The 15,720-nt window shown below is 45.1% G+C and overlaps 1 protein-coding gene across 1 annotated transcript in view; it reads left to right on the forward strand.

The window, feature by feature from the left end:
* The window catches only part of CLIC6 (chloride intracellular channel 6), a 54,171-nt gene that overhangs the window by 25,071 nt on the left and 13,380 nt on the right, over positions 1-15,720 (forward strand). The window contains exons 2-3 of the mRNA XM_032792269.2: positions 11,370-11,479; positions 12,034-12,159. Coding sequence (XP_032648160.1) covers positions 11,370-11,479; positions 12,034-12,159 — 236 coding nt within the window. The remainder of the gene's footprint in view (positions 1-11,369; positions 11,480-12,033; positions 12,160-15,720) is intronic.

The following is a 15,720-nucleotide window of genomic DNA, read 5'->3' on the forward strand; positions in this document are numbered from 1 at the left end:
CCCTCAGGAATTTGCTAGATGCATGGAAATTTAGCTCAATATGTGAAACTGATCAAAAGTTACGATGACTGAAATTGAGAGGTCCATGAGGAAGCTGTATGGAATTAGCCGCCTGCAATTCGTGTCATTGCAAGCTGCAGATACATAAGCTTAATATTGATCATACCTATATACACACACAATATCAAACAAATAAGAAGACCTCATCTGCGATACTCGTGTGCCGTTCGTGGCTCCCCATGTATTAAGACGATGAATTCAACTGGAAACTGGAACAGGCAGGAAGGGCTGACTAGGATGACATGATGAACTACGAAAATCTCCTTACTGAAGGAGACTCAAGGCTATGGCTGTTTAGCCCTAACCAAAAGAAGCTTGGGGACGATATGATTGCTCTTTATAAAATATAGATACATACTTAGGGAGGAGAGGAATTATTATAAGCTTGTACCGTGTGGACACAAACAAATCGATATCAAACTGGACACAGGAGTTTGACTTGAAATTAGATGAAGGTTTCTAACCATTAGAGGAGTGATGTTCTGGAACAGCCTTCCAAGGGGAGTAGTGGGTGCAAAAGACATATCTGGCTTCAAGACTAAGCGTGATAAGTTTATGGAGGGGATGGTATGATGGGATAGCCTAATTTTGGCAATTAATCTTTGATTATTAGCAGATAAGTATGCCCAGTGGTCTGTGATGGGATGTTAGATGGGTTGGGATCTGAGTTACTACAGAGAATTCTTTCCATGGGTGCTGGCTGGTGAGTCTTGCCCACGTGCTCAGGGTGTAACTGATCACCATATTTGGGGTCGGGAAGGAATTTTCCTCCAAGGCAGATTGGCAGAGACCCTGGAGATTTTTCACTTTCCTCTGCAGCGTGGGGCACGGGTCACTTGCTGGAGGATTATCTGCAGCTTAAGGTCTTCAAACCACAATTTGAAGACTTCAATCAATAACTCAGACATAGGTTAGGGGTTTGTTACAGGAGTGGGTGGTTGAGATTCTGTGACCTGCATTGTGCAGGAGGTCAGACTAGATGATCATAATGGTCCCTTCTGACCTTAAAGTCTATGAGTAATAATAATACTTATCTCTTAGGTAGAACTTTTCATCTGTAGATCCTAAATGCTTCACAAAGGAGTGCAGTATAAAAATCTCCATTTTACAGATGGGAAAACTGAGGCACAGGGATGGCTATGACTTGCCCATGCTCACCTAGCAAACCCTTGTCGGAGAAGACTTGAACTGAAGTCTCCTGAGTCCCCCTCCAGTGTCCTATTCAGTAGGCCACACTGCCTAGTAAAAGCTCCTTTCTTAGCATGTTGAAAGCTTAAGACAGGCTTACAAAACCCAGCCCTGTGAGCTTAAATAGAAGAGGAAAGAAGGTTCAAGACACATTTCCCTGCAGTTTGGACTTTTGTGTTGGTCCCATACATAGAGCAAACAATGGGAGAATAGAACAGTAAAAAAATTGATGACAGTAGTAGAGCATAAGTTAATAATCCCATTAAGCAATGGCTTGTGATTACAAATAGCAATAATCAAATGATACCATTACAGTATATAGATAATTGCCTAAAAGGGAACTTAATGAAAGCTTTTATGTGGGCTTTAATATTTTCCTTGTCTGCAGACACAGCCTTCATAAATGTTTGATTAATGAACTCATTAAGCCCTGACATGACTAGGAAAGACATACTTACCCCGTGACCCATCATAATTAAAACGTGAATGCCATTTGTTCTAGATAGTAGCTGGAATCATTTATTTAAGTAGCAGAACAACCTAAAAACAGCTATTGACTTAGCCTGATGAATTAGCTCACCCTCATGGACAAAACTGAAAGATTTGGCTTGTGTTACATCAATCACAGTGATTCACAGGTAGAATAGAATTTATATGGATATTAAAATTATAGCTGCTTGGAAAATTTCCATGAACTATTTTCTATGGACAAGAAAAGGAAAATGTTAGCAATTTTTTCCCCTTTCCTAACCAGCGCTAAGTCATGGTAATAGCAAAATGGGGAAACCATTCAGTCCTTAAGAGGATGGTGAGAAAGTATAATGAAGTTCTGTATGCACACCAATAGAACTTGCAGTAGTAGAGCACTGATCAGCACTGCAGAGAAAATTACAGGGATTTCTACTCACAGGCTGCAAAATTCCATAGCTACACTATGTTTCTCACAGCATTAGCAAGTCAGGCAGATGGGCCATACTTTACTCTCTTACCACTGCATCAGGTTCCTGCAATGTAACACAGGGAAAGAGAGTCACAGGGTACGTCTACACTGCACGATTATTTCGAATTAGCTTAAACCGATATTACAAAACAGATCTAATAAAATTGGTTTAGCAGTGGGATCCTGAAATCGATTGTTTGCGTCCATGGTCCAAAGCTACCATCGATTTCAGGAGCGGTGCACTGTGGGTAGCTGTTCCTCAACTATCCCATAGTTCCCACTTCCGTGTTGAGAGCACAGTGCCTGATGGGGCAGAAAACACTGCCCCGGGTGGTGCTGGGTACAGCCTCACCCCTCCCTTTGTGAAGGCAGCAGACAACCCTTTGGCGCCTTTTTCGCGGAGTGCATTGAGCAAACGCCATAGCACAGCAATCTTTCCCTTTTTTTTTTCACGTGGTGGTGGGGGGAAATAAACTGAGGAGCTGTTCCCTGAACCACGCCAGACACTGTGTTTGAACCTACAGACATTGGGAGCTCAGCCAAGAATGCAAATAATTTTCAGAGACTGCTGTGGACTGTGGGATAGCTGGAGTCCTCAGTACCCCCTCCCTCCCTTCATGAGCGTCCATTTGAGTCTCTGGCTTCCCGTTACGCTTGTCACACAGCGCTGTGTATCCTGGAGTTTTTTATTCAAACGCTTTGGCATTTCGTGTTCTGTAACGGAGCTGGATACAACAGATTTGTCTCCCCATACAGCGATCAGACCTAGTATCTCCCGTACGGTCCATGCTGGAGCTCTTTTTGGATTTGAGACTGCATCGCCAGCCGTGCTGATCAGAGCTCCACGCTGGGCAAGCAGGAAATGTAATTCAAAAGTTCGCGGGGCTTTTCCTGTTTACCTGCCCGCTGCATCCGAGTTCAGATTGCTGTCCAGAGCGGTCAGTGCTGCACTCTGGGATGCCGCCCGGAGGCCAATAACGTCGATTTCCGTCCACACGAACCCTAATCCGAGTTATCACTATCGAATTTAGCGCTACTCCTCTCGTTTGGGAGGAGTTCCGAAATCGATTTAAGGAGCCGTTTAACTCGATAGTAATGACGACGTTGTGTGAACGGATACAGCGTTAAATCGGTATATCGGCCATTAAACCGATTTAAAGTCGCAGTGTAGACCTGACCTTACTCTCCAAAAGAAGCAGTACTTACTATACAGAAAAACCCTTCCTCATGTCAGGATGGAGTGGTTCAGTCAAAGCTGGATTGCTTGATCCACAGGCAGACATACATATTTTTTAAAAAAACATGGTTAATAAGTCTACCAGCACTGTGGATGAATTCAGTCCTTTGCAGAGGGCCTACAGATGACTATATACCACTTTGACCCTCAAAATAGGGCTTAGGTGACACATGGGCCTTGTGTAGACCTGCACAGAGGTGAATATGGGATATACTATTTTACAGGGTGACTTGAGGAGCGTGATGCTTTGGCAGGTCTCTTGATTTTATTTTATTACAGGTCCTGATATTTGGTGCTTTTCGTAAAGTCTCAGCTCCAGGAACCATAATTTTGTGACAACCAAAACTTGTATTTTACCCCTGACAATTTTAATCCTGTATTTACTAAACCTCAGTGTCATAATTAAGGATTTCCTTAATAACCAAAGTATCTGATTGATTAAATGAATGATGGAGGTTTTATTTTACTGTGTTCAATGTAATTATTTGTTAACCTGTTTCTAACTTGTGAAAGTGACTTTGTAAACACTATTCGGCTGTGCAGATATACCAAAAACATGTTAGAATAAGATAATTGTACATATTAGTGCACTGTCCAGTATGTTACCTGTGATATTATGTATGATGGGATTTTCTTCTTGGGGGGGTGGGGGCAGCTTAGACAACATTGCACTAGCATTTTACTGAGGGTGATGACATGCAATTTTTCTGTGCTTTGGTTGCTCTGGAAGCTCTGTGTGGGGGTGGAGGTTGGATTGGTGCCGGGGATGGAGAGGAAAAGAATCAGGCAGTGTGTTGCCCTTAGTTAGAATAATTAAAACCAGCTTTTGATTCTGGCTTCTAGGCTGTCCTAGCACTGTGGCAAGCTAGAATGTGGATGCATGCATCCACAAGTTCCTGCTACCAGATTCAGGACAAGCTGTCCTGAAACCAATATTGCACATAGATTGAAATTCGAAGGCAGGGGCCCATTTTAACAACTTTATCATCAGAGGGTTGGAGTCTGGACTGTACAGAGTCTCGGCAGGCACTGGTACCGTGAATTAAGCTGATTGAAAATGAAATGAGGAGAAAGTGAGGCACATGAGCTGGTGTGCCATACTAACATCTTTAGCAGGGCACTATACTAGAATTTTATTTCCCCTCCACTGCCACTCAGCTCTCCTGTGCATCTAGGAACAGGGTCTTCATTTGCATCTCACTCTTCTGTGAAGACTGGGGTACAATGTCTAGTGGTAGCAGTCTGTATTGTTACACAGGGGCCCCAGGTGTTTGCTGTTCTGAGGGTATGCGTGCACTGGGGCTAGGGGGTGTAATTACCAAGTCAGGCAGCCATAACCAAGTTAACTCTGATCAAGCTAGCATGCTAAACATTAAAAGGGGAGGCATGGGGGCACTAATGGCAGGAGGGGCTAGCCACATGAATACATACTTAGGGTCTCAGGCGTGCTCATGCTTGAGGTGGCTAGCCCCTCTGGCTGCTTGCGCCGCCATGGCTACACTTATAGTTTTAGGATATTTACTCAATCAAAGCTAGCACATATATGTCTTCCTGAACTGGAAATTACACCTCCAGCATAGACATATCCCTGAGTCTCAGGCCAGGGGTGATAGGATCAGGGAATGCTGAAGACAACAAGTTCAGGCCATTGAGAGAGAGGTAATGATATCTGATTTGGTGGCATTTTTCACACTCTTTGCACTGGTATGTATGACTGTGTAAAGTGCAAGGCAGTGGAGAATCAGGCATGCCTGGCATCTCTGATTCACTAAAATGTGAACATTTTTGTTGCACTTTGGATGTAATGATGTTTGTACTAATTTGTTCCAGTGTCTAAAGATTGGTATATATTAGAAGGTATATTGGGCAAGTTCATCTGGAGAAAGAATTTAAAATTCATATTTACAATCTGAAGATTATGATTTTATCATTATTAGAAATTATATGGTTGGATGGTATGTTCTGTTGAGTTTTCTGCTTATAACATAGAAATGCACTGGTAACAGGGTTCAATCACCACTGCAGCACCTCCTGTTGGCTGTCCTGGAGATTAGCTTTGCTCACCAATGCGCCCTCTTCTGGTGATGTCTTGCCACAGTCATGTCTGCTCCAGGACCCACATCACTCCAAGGATCATGGCATCCTCTTCAGGACACAACCCTCTGGCTGTGCCACACTCTTGTGTTCCTTCCCTTCCAGGGAATGTACCACAGTCCCTCAGTCTAGCCACTGCCTCAGTTCATTTCTTTGGGCCACTTCCCCACAATTCCCCCACATTCTTCATCCTTATCTCAGGGCTTCAGCCTGCCAGTCTTAGCAGCTAGCCAGGAGCTCTCTCTAGCTTCCCCAATCCTTGCTGGCAGTACTGCTCTATCCAAGTGTTGGCACTCCTTCCTCCTACTAGGAGCCTGAACTTCCCTCCTCAAGCTCCAGGCAGCTACTGAGGCTGCTCTGCCCTGCAGCCCTTCTTATAGGGGCCTGCCCAGCCCTCATTGACTCCTCCTCGCAGCCCCTCTCCTATTGGCTGCTTTCTGCACAGCATCCCTAGATCTCCATTAACCCCTTACAAGCCAGTCCGGGGCAGATGCTCCATTACAGCACCTTTAAACTAAAGGGGAAAAAAGATTCAAAATTAAGGTTTCTGTTTGATCATCTCCATCCTAACCTTATAAAAAGTCACGAGTTGCTATGGCATCTTGGAAACCTCAGGTATCTATCATAGGTTTTTCTAAGGTCCCTACGAACCTATTGTGATCGTGCAGCATAATATTTCCCACTACATGTAGGAAAATGGAATCTTCACAAGGTTTTCCATTAACCCTTTACTGCCATTCCCAAATAGAACCTTGAAGCACAAAAAGTGAAGTTCAGGTTTCAAAGGATGTTAAGTTCTGCATCAGATTCATACACTGTTAAAATGACAAGGAAAGAACCTAGACAACCTAGGGTCATCTGCGTCAGGTCCTGTGTTCCACCTCTTATAGTAGCTGTAGGTCAGTAGCTTCTTATGCTGCTGATGGGTTTCAAGATTTGCTGTCTCCTGCCTCCAACTTTGCTATTGTTAGAGGCTGTCCCTGCAGAGTTGGAGGCAAGCTACTGTCATCCATAATTGCATCAGAGGTGGCTAATGCAGAGCTCCTGAAGGCCCATGACAGCTGGTCTGCTCCCCGTTCCATGAAGTTGGGGTCCCCAGCAGCTTCAAGTCTTTCAGGCCTTTAAATATGGTGCTGTCTACATGACAGTCCTCCACACTAATAGGATGGACAGTGGTTTGGGTGTGACTACGAGAGACTGCCTCTTTCCTTGCACTGGTTGAGATCAGCTGGGACATCTGAGTGAGTCGTTCCCCGGTATAAGAAGGAGACGGCTGTTGGCAGAGTATTCTCAGTTTGGGGCCCTTAGCTCTAGAACTCACTTCCCTGTCTTTGGCTTACATAGCCAGAGTTTATGAACCTTCAGGACATGATGCATTACAGGGCCATCATTTTAGAAAAATTTAGGAGAGATGAGGAAAGTTTGGTCCACTCTTGGGGGTGTGGAGTGGAACGAGGAGATGACGGACTGGTCCTATGCTGGACATTGGGAGGAAGATGAGCTGAGGTGTACGTGTGTCACCGATGGCTGGCACAGGACAGAGATTGGGGCCTGGCCCTCTCCAAGCTGAGCTCAACCCCAGGGTGCCACTGCTGCTTCCTGTCCAGCCAGTGTGGAGAGGGAGTGGTGCTGACAACACAGTGATAAGGAGCTCTGGCCCAGCCTGCCCCACAGTGGCCCCCAGAGACCTGAGGGAAACACAGCATCACCGGCTCTCAAGGAGCTACGAAAAGTCAGGGGGAGGGACAAAACCAAGGTCTGGAGGCATAAGGCAACTGCTCCCTCTGCCCTGTAGCAAATGACACCCCTGTTACACAGTCTGTATGCCCAGGCTTTTGGGTCAGGAGGGGTGAATTGATGACATGCCAATGTTTTAACAAGGAACTCCCACAAAACTTTGTAAGCTTGGGAGCTTTTTAACTTGTTATAAATCTTGTGTCACAGAGGGAAATGGGGAAACATTGAGAAACAATTTAATTTATTTTTGGTTTTAAATCAAAGTGCTGTTTTTGTAACCACAGGAGGCAGCACCACTGGACAAACACAGTAAGCTCCATTCAGTAGAAAATTCATAGCAGAAAATATATGGACTTATATCATGCTGCTAGTATACCTTGGTTTTCATCTTGCATAATATGGAAAGGGACAAAACCTGCAAACTGTTGGGCTTTAGTGGGAACCAAAGAACCCAACAGCATACAGAACTGGGCCCTAAAATTATTGAAAAAAATATTTACATATTTACATTTAAATATTTACAAATATGTAAAATATTTACATATTTACAAAACATTTACAGCTTGTATAATTCTTTGGCAATGTTTTGTCCTTCATTTTAGCCATTTCCCCATTATTTTAAGCACATCTCTCACTGGTGGTTACCAGCAACTTGATAGATGTATAGAAGAAAAGGGAAAAAGGTCGGCTATTCATTATTGTATTCATAATCTATCACAAAATGGAGAAATGGGAAAACCAGTATTATTCCCCTAAATCAAGCTGATGCCCCCAGAACATAAAACTTTCTCAATCATTAAAACATTGCACTTATAAAAAAGCCATCCTGGTGCTTCTATAGCAGTTCTAAAAGCTGCCGATTCCTAAGCAAACAGGTAACTACGTTGTTGGTAGACTATTTGTCATTCCAGTTTAATAACAAATTGATGGACTCATTGTCTACTTCGCTTCTGCATTTGTCATGGTAACGTATCTGTCTTCATCTGGATCCCTGACTCCACCTTATGGAAAATTACACAGAAGAGTAGGATGGAAGCTGCTCTTCTGAATCCCTGAAATTTACTGTTACCAAGGTGATGGGAGACAAAACAAACTGACAGCCTGGCTGTCTATATTCCCTCAGCTTCAGTAGCAAAAGTTAGAGGGACCCAAGCTTCTAACTTGTATGCGAAATTGGTACAGGATCATGAAAAAAAGTTCATTCCATTGTGACTGTTGATCACTTAGTGATCTGTAAAGTTCTCTGAATGCAACAGTAAGCCTGACAAGGGGATTTCTTTTGCTATTAAAGCCTGAGTGAATACAGAGTGAATGTCCGATTGTTTAGAAAGAATGAGTATATGTATTGCTTTTCAGGAGAGGTGCCCCTTGTTTCCTCAAGGTGCAACAATTTACTATCATTTGAGATTATTTTTTATTATGTATAAATCAAATTCCCTTGTCATAAATATACAACTGCTTTTGATGAGTTTAAATGCCTTTGTTACTTTACTTTTCAGCACTATCCATAAAACTCTAAAATTTCATTTTCATTTTGAAATGCCACCACTGATCATTACCTAGTAGCAGGGACAGGTGTGGTGTCCCACCATCCCAAAATAAAATAAAAATTAACTTACTTGTTCACCATTCTCACACCTCCCTCTGCACTGTTTTTTAAAGTAAATAAATAGGGTAAATGTGTCCCTAAAGACAGACATATCCCTGTTTTCAGGGCCGATTCCATCAGTTTTTTTTTTTATAGAAAACAGTATTTTATCCCATAGGTGCTGACTCCGTGGGTGCTCCACCCATTGGTGGCCCTGCTGAATAGCTCCTGCCCCTCCTTCCCAGCCCACCACGGATCATCTATTCAGTGGCATGCAGGAGGCGCTAGGGAGAGGGGGTGGAGGGCAGGGCGCACAGGGGAGGGGATGGAACAGGGTGGGAAGAGGCAGAACAGGGGTGGGGTCGTGGGAGTAGGGCCTGGGGGACAGAGAGGGGTCAAGCACCCCGGGGGAAATGAGGAAGCTGGCGCCTGTGTTTTGTCCTTACTTTGGTAAGTCGTGGCAGACTGCTCACTTGAAGGAGTTGACAGTCAGCTGAGCTGGTGAAATTAAAGGCAGATAGGCATCCCCAGGTCTGTTATGCAATAACACCCATCTTCAGCCAGAACCTGAAAACAAGAGCTTATAGTGATGTATAACTTTGTATTACAATATTTATATCCTATTTAAGTAATGCTTCCAAACAAAATTCTCTGTGATATTATGGTGGTGTTTATCAGCTTGATAATCATAGCCTTTATTAATGTTGACGCATCCTAGCAATGGAGCATAATGAAGTCAAGAAGTTAGGTGTCCCAGTAACTCCTATCTTGTTTTTGTAAAACCCTCATATGACAGGTATGGAGTCCATTGTATTAAAAATGCAAGGTTTATGTATTATTGTGAGATTGTGCGTAACTTCTCTAGGGAGGAAACATGGCCAGTGTAAACCTTGGCAAGTGTTATAAACTTCAAAGAACTATACTGAACAACAAGCCAGACAAGAATGACAGAGTTAAGAGGGAATCTCTAGCAGGAGGTAAATACAAATGTAATTTGCTCAAGTTATGCCAAAGCTGTATAAAGTAGTGGTTCTCAACCAGGGGTACGTGTAACCATGGGGGTATGGAGAGGTCTTCCAAGGGGTACATCGGGTCATTTAGATATTTGCCTAGTGTTACAACAGGTTACATAAAAAACTCTAGCAAAGTCAGTACAAACTAAAATTTCATACAGACAATGACTTGTTTATACTGCTCTATACGCTACACACTGAAATGTAAGTACAGTATTTATATTCTAATTGATTTATTTTATAAGTATATGATAAGATGAGAAAGTCAGCAGTTGTTCAATAATAGTGTGTTGTGACCTTTTTGTATTTTTATGTCTGATTTATGTAAGCAAGTAGTTTTTAAGTGAAGTGAAACTTGAGGGGACACAAGACAAATAGGACTCCTGAAAGGGGTACAGTAGTCTGGCAGGTTGAGAGCCGCTGGTATAAGGAAAGACAGAGGCATATCTACACTACAGACTTTTGCCAACACAAATTACGTTGGCATAAAGCCACCACAGTTAGTATATTGCTTGTGCATGTACATACTTGGCTTCTTGCATTGGTGCTGCTCATATTCACTAGGAGCGCTTGTGTTCATTCACAGTGCAGTGCACCATGAGTAGGTGCAACTCACCATCTTCCAGTACACTGGCTTTAGGAAGTTTTTGCAATGCATGGTGAGGCAGAAACAAATCACACAGAGATCACTGGGAGCAAATGATCAACTTCCCAGCATGCAACTTTCTCCCTCCCATACTATCATCTGGATCCCACAATTTTCATGTCTTTCGAAAAAAATCCCATGAACCTGCATGACTCTCCTCACTGTCCACCGTCTCTGACAGAAGCATGGAGCTGACACTACTTTGACAATTGTCACGAGGATTGCAAGCACAGGATGCAGGAGAGATTTATTTGAATTAGCCTCCTAACTGTTCTTGGCACTACATCTTAATTAATGATGTAATATATTTTGCTGCATCTTTTCCTACTGGTGTTTCCAGGAGTCATAACTGGTATAAACATGTTAAGAATACATATAATTATTTAGAGAGATTTATGTTAACATGGAATCTTTCTTTTAAAGTAATGCTATGATATGAATTTTGTTCACTAGTTTATAAAAACATTAGTTATACTCTGAAAAAAAAACATTTTAGAACATCCATTTCTAAGGAGACATTACAAGTGTTTGGAGGAGTATATAAAGAAACATTGTATAGAACTATTTCATTATAAATGTGTCAAGTATCAGGGGGTAGCCGTGTTAGTCTGTATCCACAAAAACAACAAGGAGTCCAGTTGCACCTTAAGAAGTGCGTTTTTTTACCCACAAAAGCTTATGTCCAAATAAATCCATTAGTCTTTAAGGTGCCATTGGACTCCTTGTTGTTTTCATTATAAATTATTACAGTAAGTTGCACCTGCTTTCACCAGATCTGAATGTTGTTTAAACAGCAGACAGCTGACTGACTTTGCCATTATAAAAATAGTTTAGCTAAAAGCATATATTATTGTTTTTCATTGTAGGCTGGTAGTGATGGGGAAAGCATTGGAAATTGCCCATTTTCTCAGCGTCTTTTTATGATTCTGTGGCTAAAAGGAGTTATATTTAATGTAACAACTGTAGACTTGAAAAGGTAAGATTACAATAGATAATTTCATTTTCAGAAGAACATTAGCAAAATGATTATTTTAAAGAATGTATTGCTTGTGGTAACTTTGAAATACACATGCAACCTGACTGACATTATTTGTACAGCTAATTGATATTTTCATAGCTCTTTATAGACCGGATTTTTATCTGATTTAAACTGATGTAAAACAGTAATAATTCCACTGAAATCGATGATGTTAACATGGTGTAAAATAGGTGTAAGTGAGAGGAGACTCATGTTCTCTATGGTCAATGCATGAAACAGATATTAATTAATTAATACTAATGAATGCTCACAACATCTCTCTGAGGCAGAAGGCTGCGCCTTATCTTTACAAAGAGGTAAGCTGAGATAGAAAAGGGGAGGTGATTTGTCCATGGTTACTCAGTAATTACAAGGATAATTTAACCTATTGTATTTGCTTTAAATAATACCAGTATACTATTGTAAAGGTGGAACAGGTTACTACTACTAAGTGTAGGAATTTAAAATGTCTCTCACATAGCTACTTACCCAAGGTGTTTGTACCCTTTTAGAAAACCTGCAGACTTACAGAATCTAGCCCCAGGAACAAACCCTCCCTTCATGACTTTTGATGGTGAAGTGAAAATTGATGTCAATAAGATCGAGGAGTTCCTAGAGGAAAAATTAACACCACCAAGGTACTGTGCTCTTGCGTGTCATATTTTGCTTTTTGTCCTTCATACCTGCCTTCACTGCACTCCCTGGCAAAATACCCACTGGTTTCAACGACAGCAGGATCAGGTCCTTGGTCACTTTCATGCCTTAAAATATATATATATATATATATATGAACTATATTAGAGAGTCTGATTGTGCTGTGATTGAACTCAATGAGCGTTGCTGTTGCCCGCCTCTGGATGCAGAAGTGAGACCTAGCATAATGATGTTGTTCCTGTGAGATCGTGAGTGTTAGATGCTGATTGCTCGACTCCCAGTGACTGAAGTAAATGGGAATTGACAGTGCTCAGCACTGCACAGGTTTGAACACAATTACTGTAAATTAAAGAAACTTTATCAATGTTAAAAAATCTCTATTTAAATTTGCTCTTCCAGCAGTATTTTCTCTGGGCCAAATCATCAGCTGGTATCAATTAGCACAGGGCCATTGATTTCAATGGAGCTATGCTGGTTTACACCAGCCAAGGATCTGGCTCTCTGCATGTTCTGTTAGTTAAGGATAAGTCATCAGAAATTATTTGGTTTTATAGTCCATGCAATGGAGATTAACTACTAATTTGCTTTGTGTAACATGCAATAACTGTCTGCAATTTCAGTATCAGAATTTCCTTTTCAAAGAGATGGCAAAATAGCAGTTCTTCTTCGAGTGCTTGCTCATATCCATTCCAGTAGGTGTACGCGCCACGCATGCACGTTCGTCGGAAACTTTTACCCTAGCAACTCAAGCGGGCCGGCAGGTCGCCCCCTAGAGTGGCGCCGCTATGGCGGGTGATATATACCCCTGCCGGCCCGCCCACTCCTCAGTTCCTTCTTACCGCCGTGTCGGTCGTTGGAAGTGCGCGCCACTCTGCAAAGTTCTTCTTACGGCCGTGTCGGTCGTTGGAACTGGTGGAGCGAGCAGCATTAGCCTGACTCACATCCCTAGCTTTCTCTTGTCAATTGTTTACTGTTTAGGTTAGTTTCAAGTTACTTGCATACCATAGTTGTAGTTATATAGAGATTAGAGTTATATTGCACTTGTATCGGGTAGGTCTCTGGCCCTTTCCCCGCACGTCAGGCGCCAGGCTGATGCCTGGTTCCCGTGGGCAAAGGATTGTGCTTCGACTTGTAAGAAGCCGGCACGATCCCCACGACGGCCTGCCTGAAAGTGCCTGGGATCACACATCGCAATAAGGCCGGTAAGTTTTCCTCCAGCCCCAAAAAGGGAGGAGCTCGAAAGAGGGCTCCTTATGGAAGCGTCCTCAACGGCCTGGCTAAGCGGCTCAGCACGTAACCCCTCCCGAACGCGAGAGCACCCGGACCTCTGCCGACGCCGGCCTGCGCCGCGACACCTTACGCTCAACCCGGCTAAGCGGACACCCGTAAGGAGCACTCCGGGGCCAGGCGGCTGTTCGTTTCGGTTGAACTCCGGCCCGGGCAGCGTCCGTCGAGTAGTCCGATCCAGTCTCAGACTCCCCGCCAAAGATCTGGGGGTAGAGCTGTACCTCCGTCAGGACGCCCAGGAGACTTTCTCGTCGCACGGGAAGGGACCTGATTGCTACTGACTGAGCCTGGGCGTGCCCCAACCCCCGGCGCCGCCGGTGCGATGTTGTGGCTTCTCAATAAGGGCAAGGCCAACGCCCTGATGAGGACCAAACCGTCCCCGATTTCTCGACCCGGTGCCGCTTCAAGATCTCGGCAGACCGGTCGCAAGGAATCCGGCACCGATCCCGTCACAAGGGAGGTCTCCCTTGCAAGACGCCGTCGCAGTCCGGCACCGCTCTCCTACGCGGACCAGCACCGGTCCGCTACTCGCGGCAACCGGACATATCATCGCGTCCGATCCAGACACTTCCGGCTCCATCACGGCTCCAGCCGCCGCTACCGGCTGCCGTGCAACTCAGGAGCCGTCTCTAGTGGCATCCGCAGGTCTAGATCCCGGTCGACTCGACCGGCACCGCGCTGGTCGCAGGTCCCGGTCCCAAGGGTCCCGGCACCGGTACGAGCTCACGGCACCGATCTCCGGCACCGAGACGGAGGTCGTCGCCATCAAAGGGCGCTGGATTCTCGCTATCCTCCTTCGGCCCCACCAGTCGGCCTCCGACCCAAGGCCTCTGTCCTCGAGGCCGGACTTGACAAGTATCTATCTGGATTCGTGAAAAGACCTGCCCGCGCTCTTCCCAGACAGGCACCATGAGCAGAGGCCCACAGCACTGGGCTTTCTGGACGCCCTGGGCATACCATCAGCGCCAGGGTGCTCCGCTCGTTCCGCGCACGTGCGCCTGACCCAGTAACGGAGGGCTCCAGAGGCTGATAGCCGTCACGGCCCCACCATCCCTGAGGAAGGCTAGGTCCGTCTCCATCCCGCTGCGTGCGGAAATCCCTGCAGGAGCTGAATCAGCGGTCTGCCAGCTACGGAGCTCCAGACCACCTGACCCACTCTTGCCAGTGTCATCTTCATCTTCTCCCTGATGATAAGCAGTGCGGACGACACCATGTGGTAACACCCCCCCTAACTTTGAAGGGCTCACCAAGACCTCTCAGGCGAGTGGCGCTGAACATGAACATTCCAGGCCGAAGAGTTCTTGAGGTTGAGGACCTGTGTGCAGTATACTCACTGTCTGGTACGCTGTGCACGCTCGTGTTGCCCTGCCTTTATTAAAACAATACAGAGCAACGCAACACCATCTGGCAGTCACCGGCCTCCGATTCCCCCACTGCGGTCCGAGGGTATAGAACGCAACAGTACATGGTCCATCTAAGGGACTATGCACAAGTACCCCGATACTATATCCACCCGCCGAGCCATGTTCTCGTAGGTTCAATCGTCCCCCGTGAACGAGAGGGACGACTCCATGGGCAAGAAGCGCCGCACCCCCAAGATCGTCAACAGGACGCAAGAAGGATGGACTACTTGGCCGCAAAGTCTATTCTGCCGGAGGAGCATTGCAGCTGTGCGAGTTTTCTAAAACAGGCAATCGTTCTACTCAGCCCGCTACTACTTTAATATCCTGGACAGCGTGGCTGTAAATTCAAAGAGCTCCTCCCGCAAGACGCTCGTCAGGAGTTCGTCACCCTTGCTGGACGAAGGAAAGAATAAGCTTGCACGCACCTCCTTGAAAGGCAGGCACTGGACAGCGCCGACTCGGCCGCAGAATCTCTGGGCCTCCGGTGTCACGATGCGTCGCATCTCCTGGCTGCAGGTCTCTGGCTTCCTCCGAACGATCAGACACACATCCAGGATCTTCCGTTGAGGGCAGGGCCTGTTTTCTGATAAGATCACGACCCGCGGCTGCAAAGCCTAAAACGGATAACAGGGTCATTATGCGGGCTCTTGGAATGCATACGCCCGTGACACAGCGTAGACCCTTTCGCCGCAACTTTACAACAACACGCGTAGGCCCTTTCCACCCGCGCCAGACAGAGACAAGATCTTCAGGCGCAGCGCGAACTAAAAAGGCAGGCAGGACAGTCTGGTAATCAAGGGGGGTCAAGGCCCAGGACCTACAAGCCATTCTCCTCGGCGTCGAAGTCCTCATTTT

This window comes from Chelonoidis abingdonii, chromosome 1 (genome assembly GCF_003597395.2).
Source record: "Chelonoidis abingdonii isolate Lonesome George chromosome 1, CheloAbing_2.0, whole genome shotgun sequence".
NCBI classification, from domain to species: domain Eukaryota; kingdom Metazoa; phylum Chordata; order Testudines; family Testudinidae; genus Chelonoidis; species Chelonoidis abingdonii.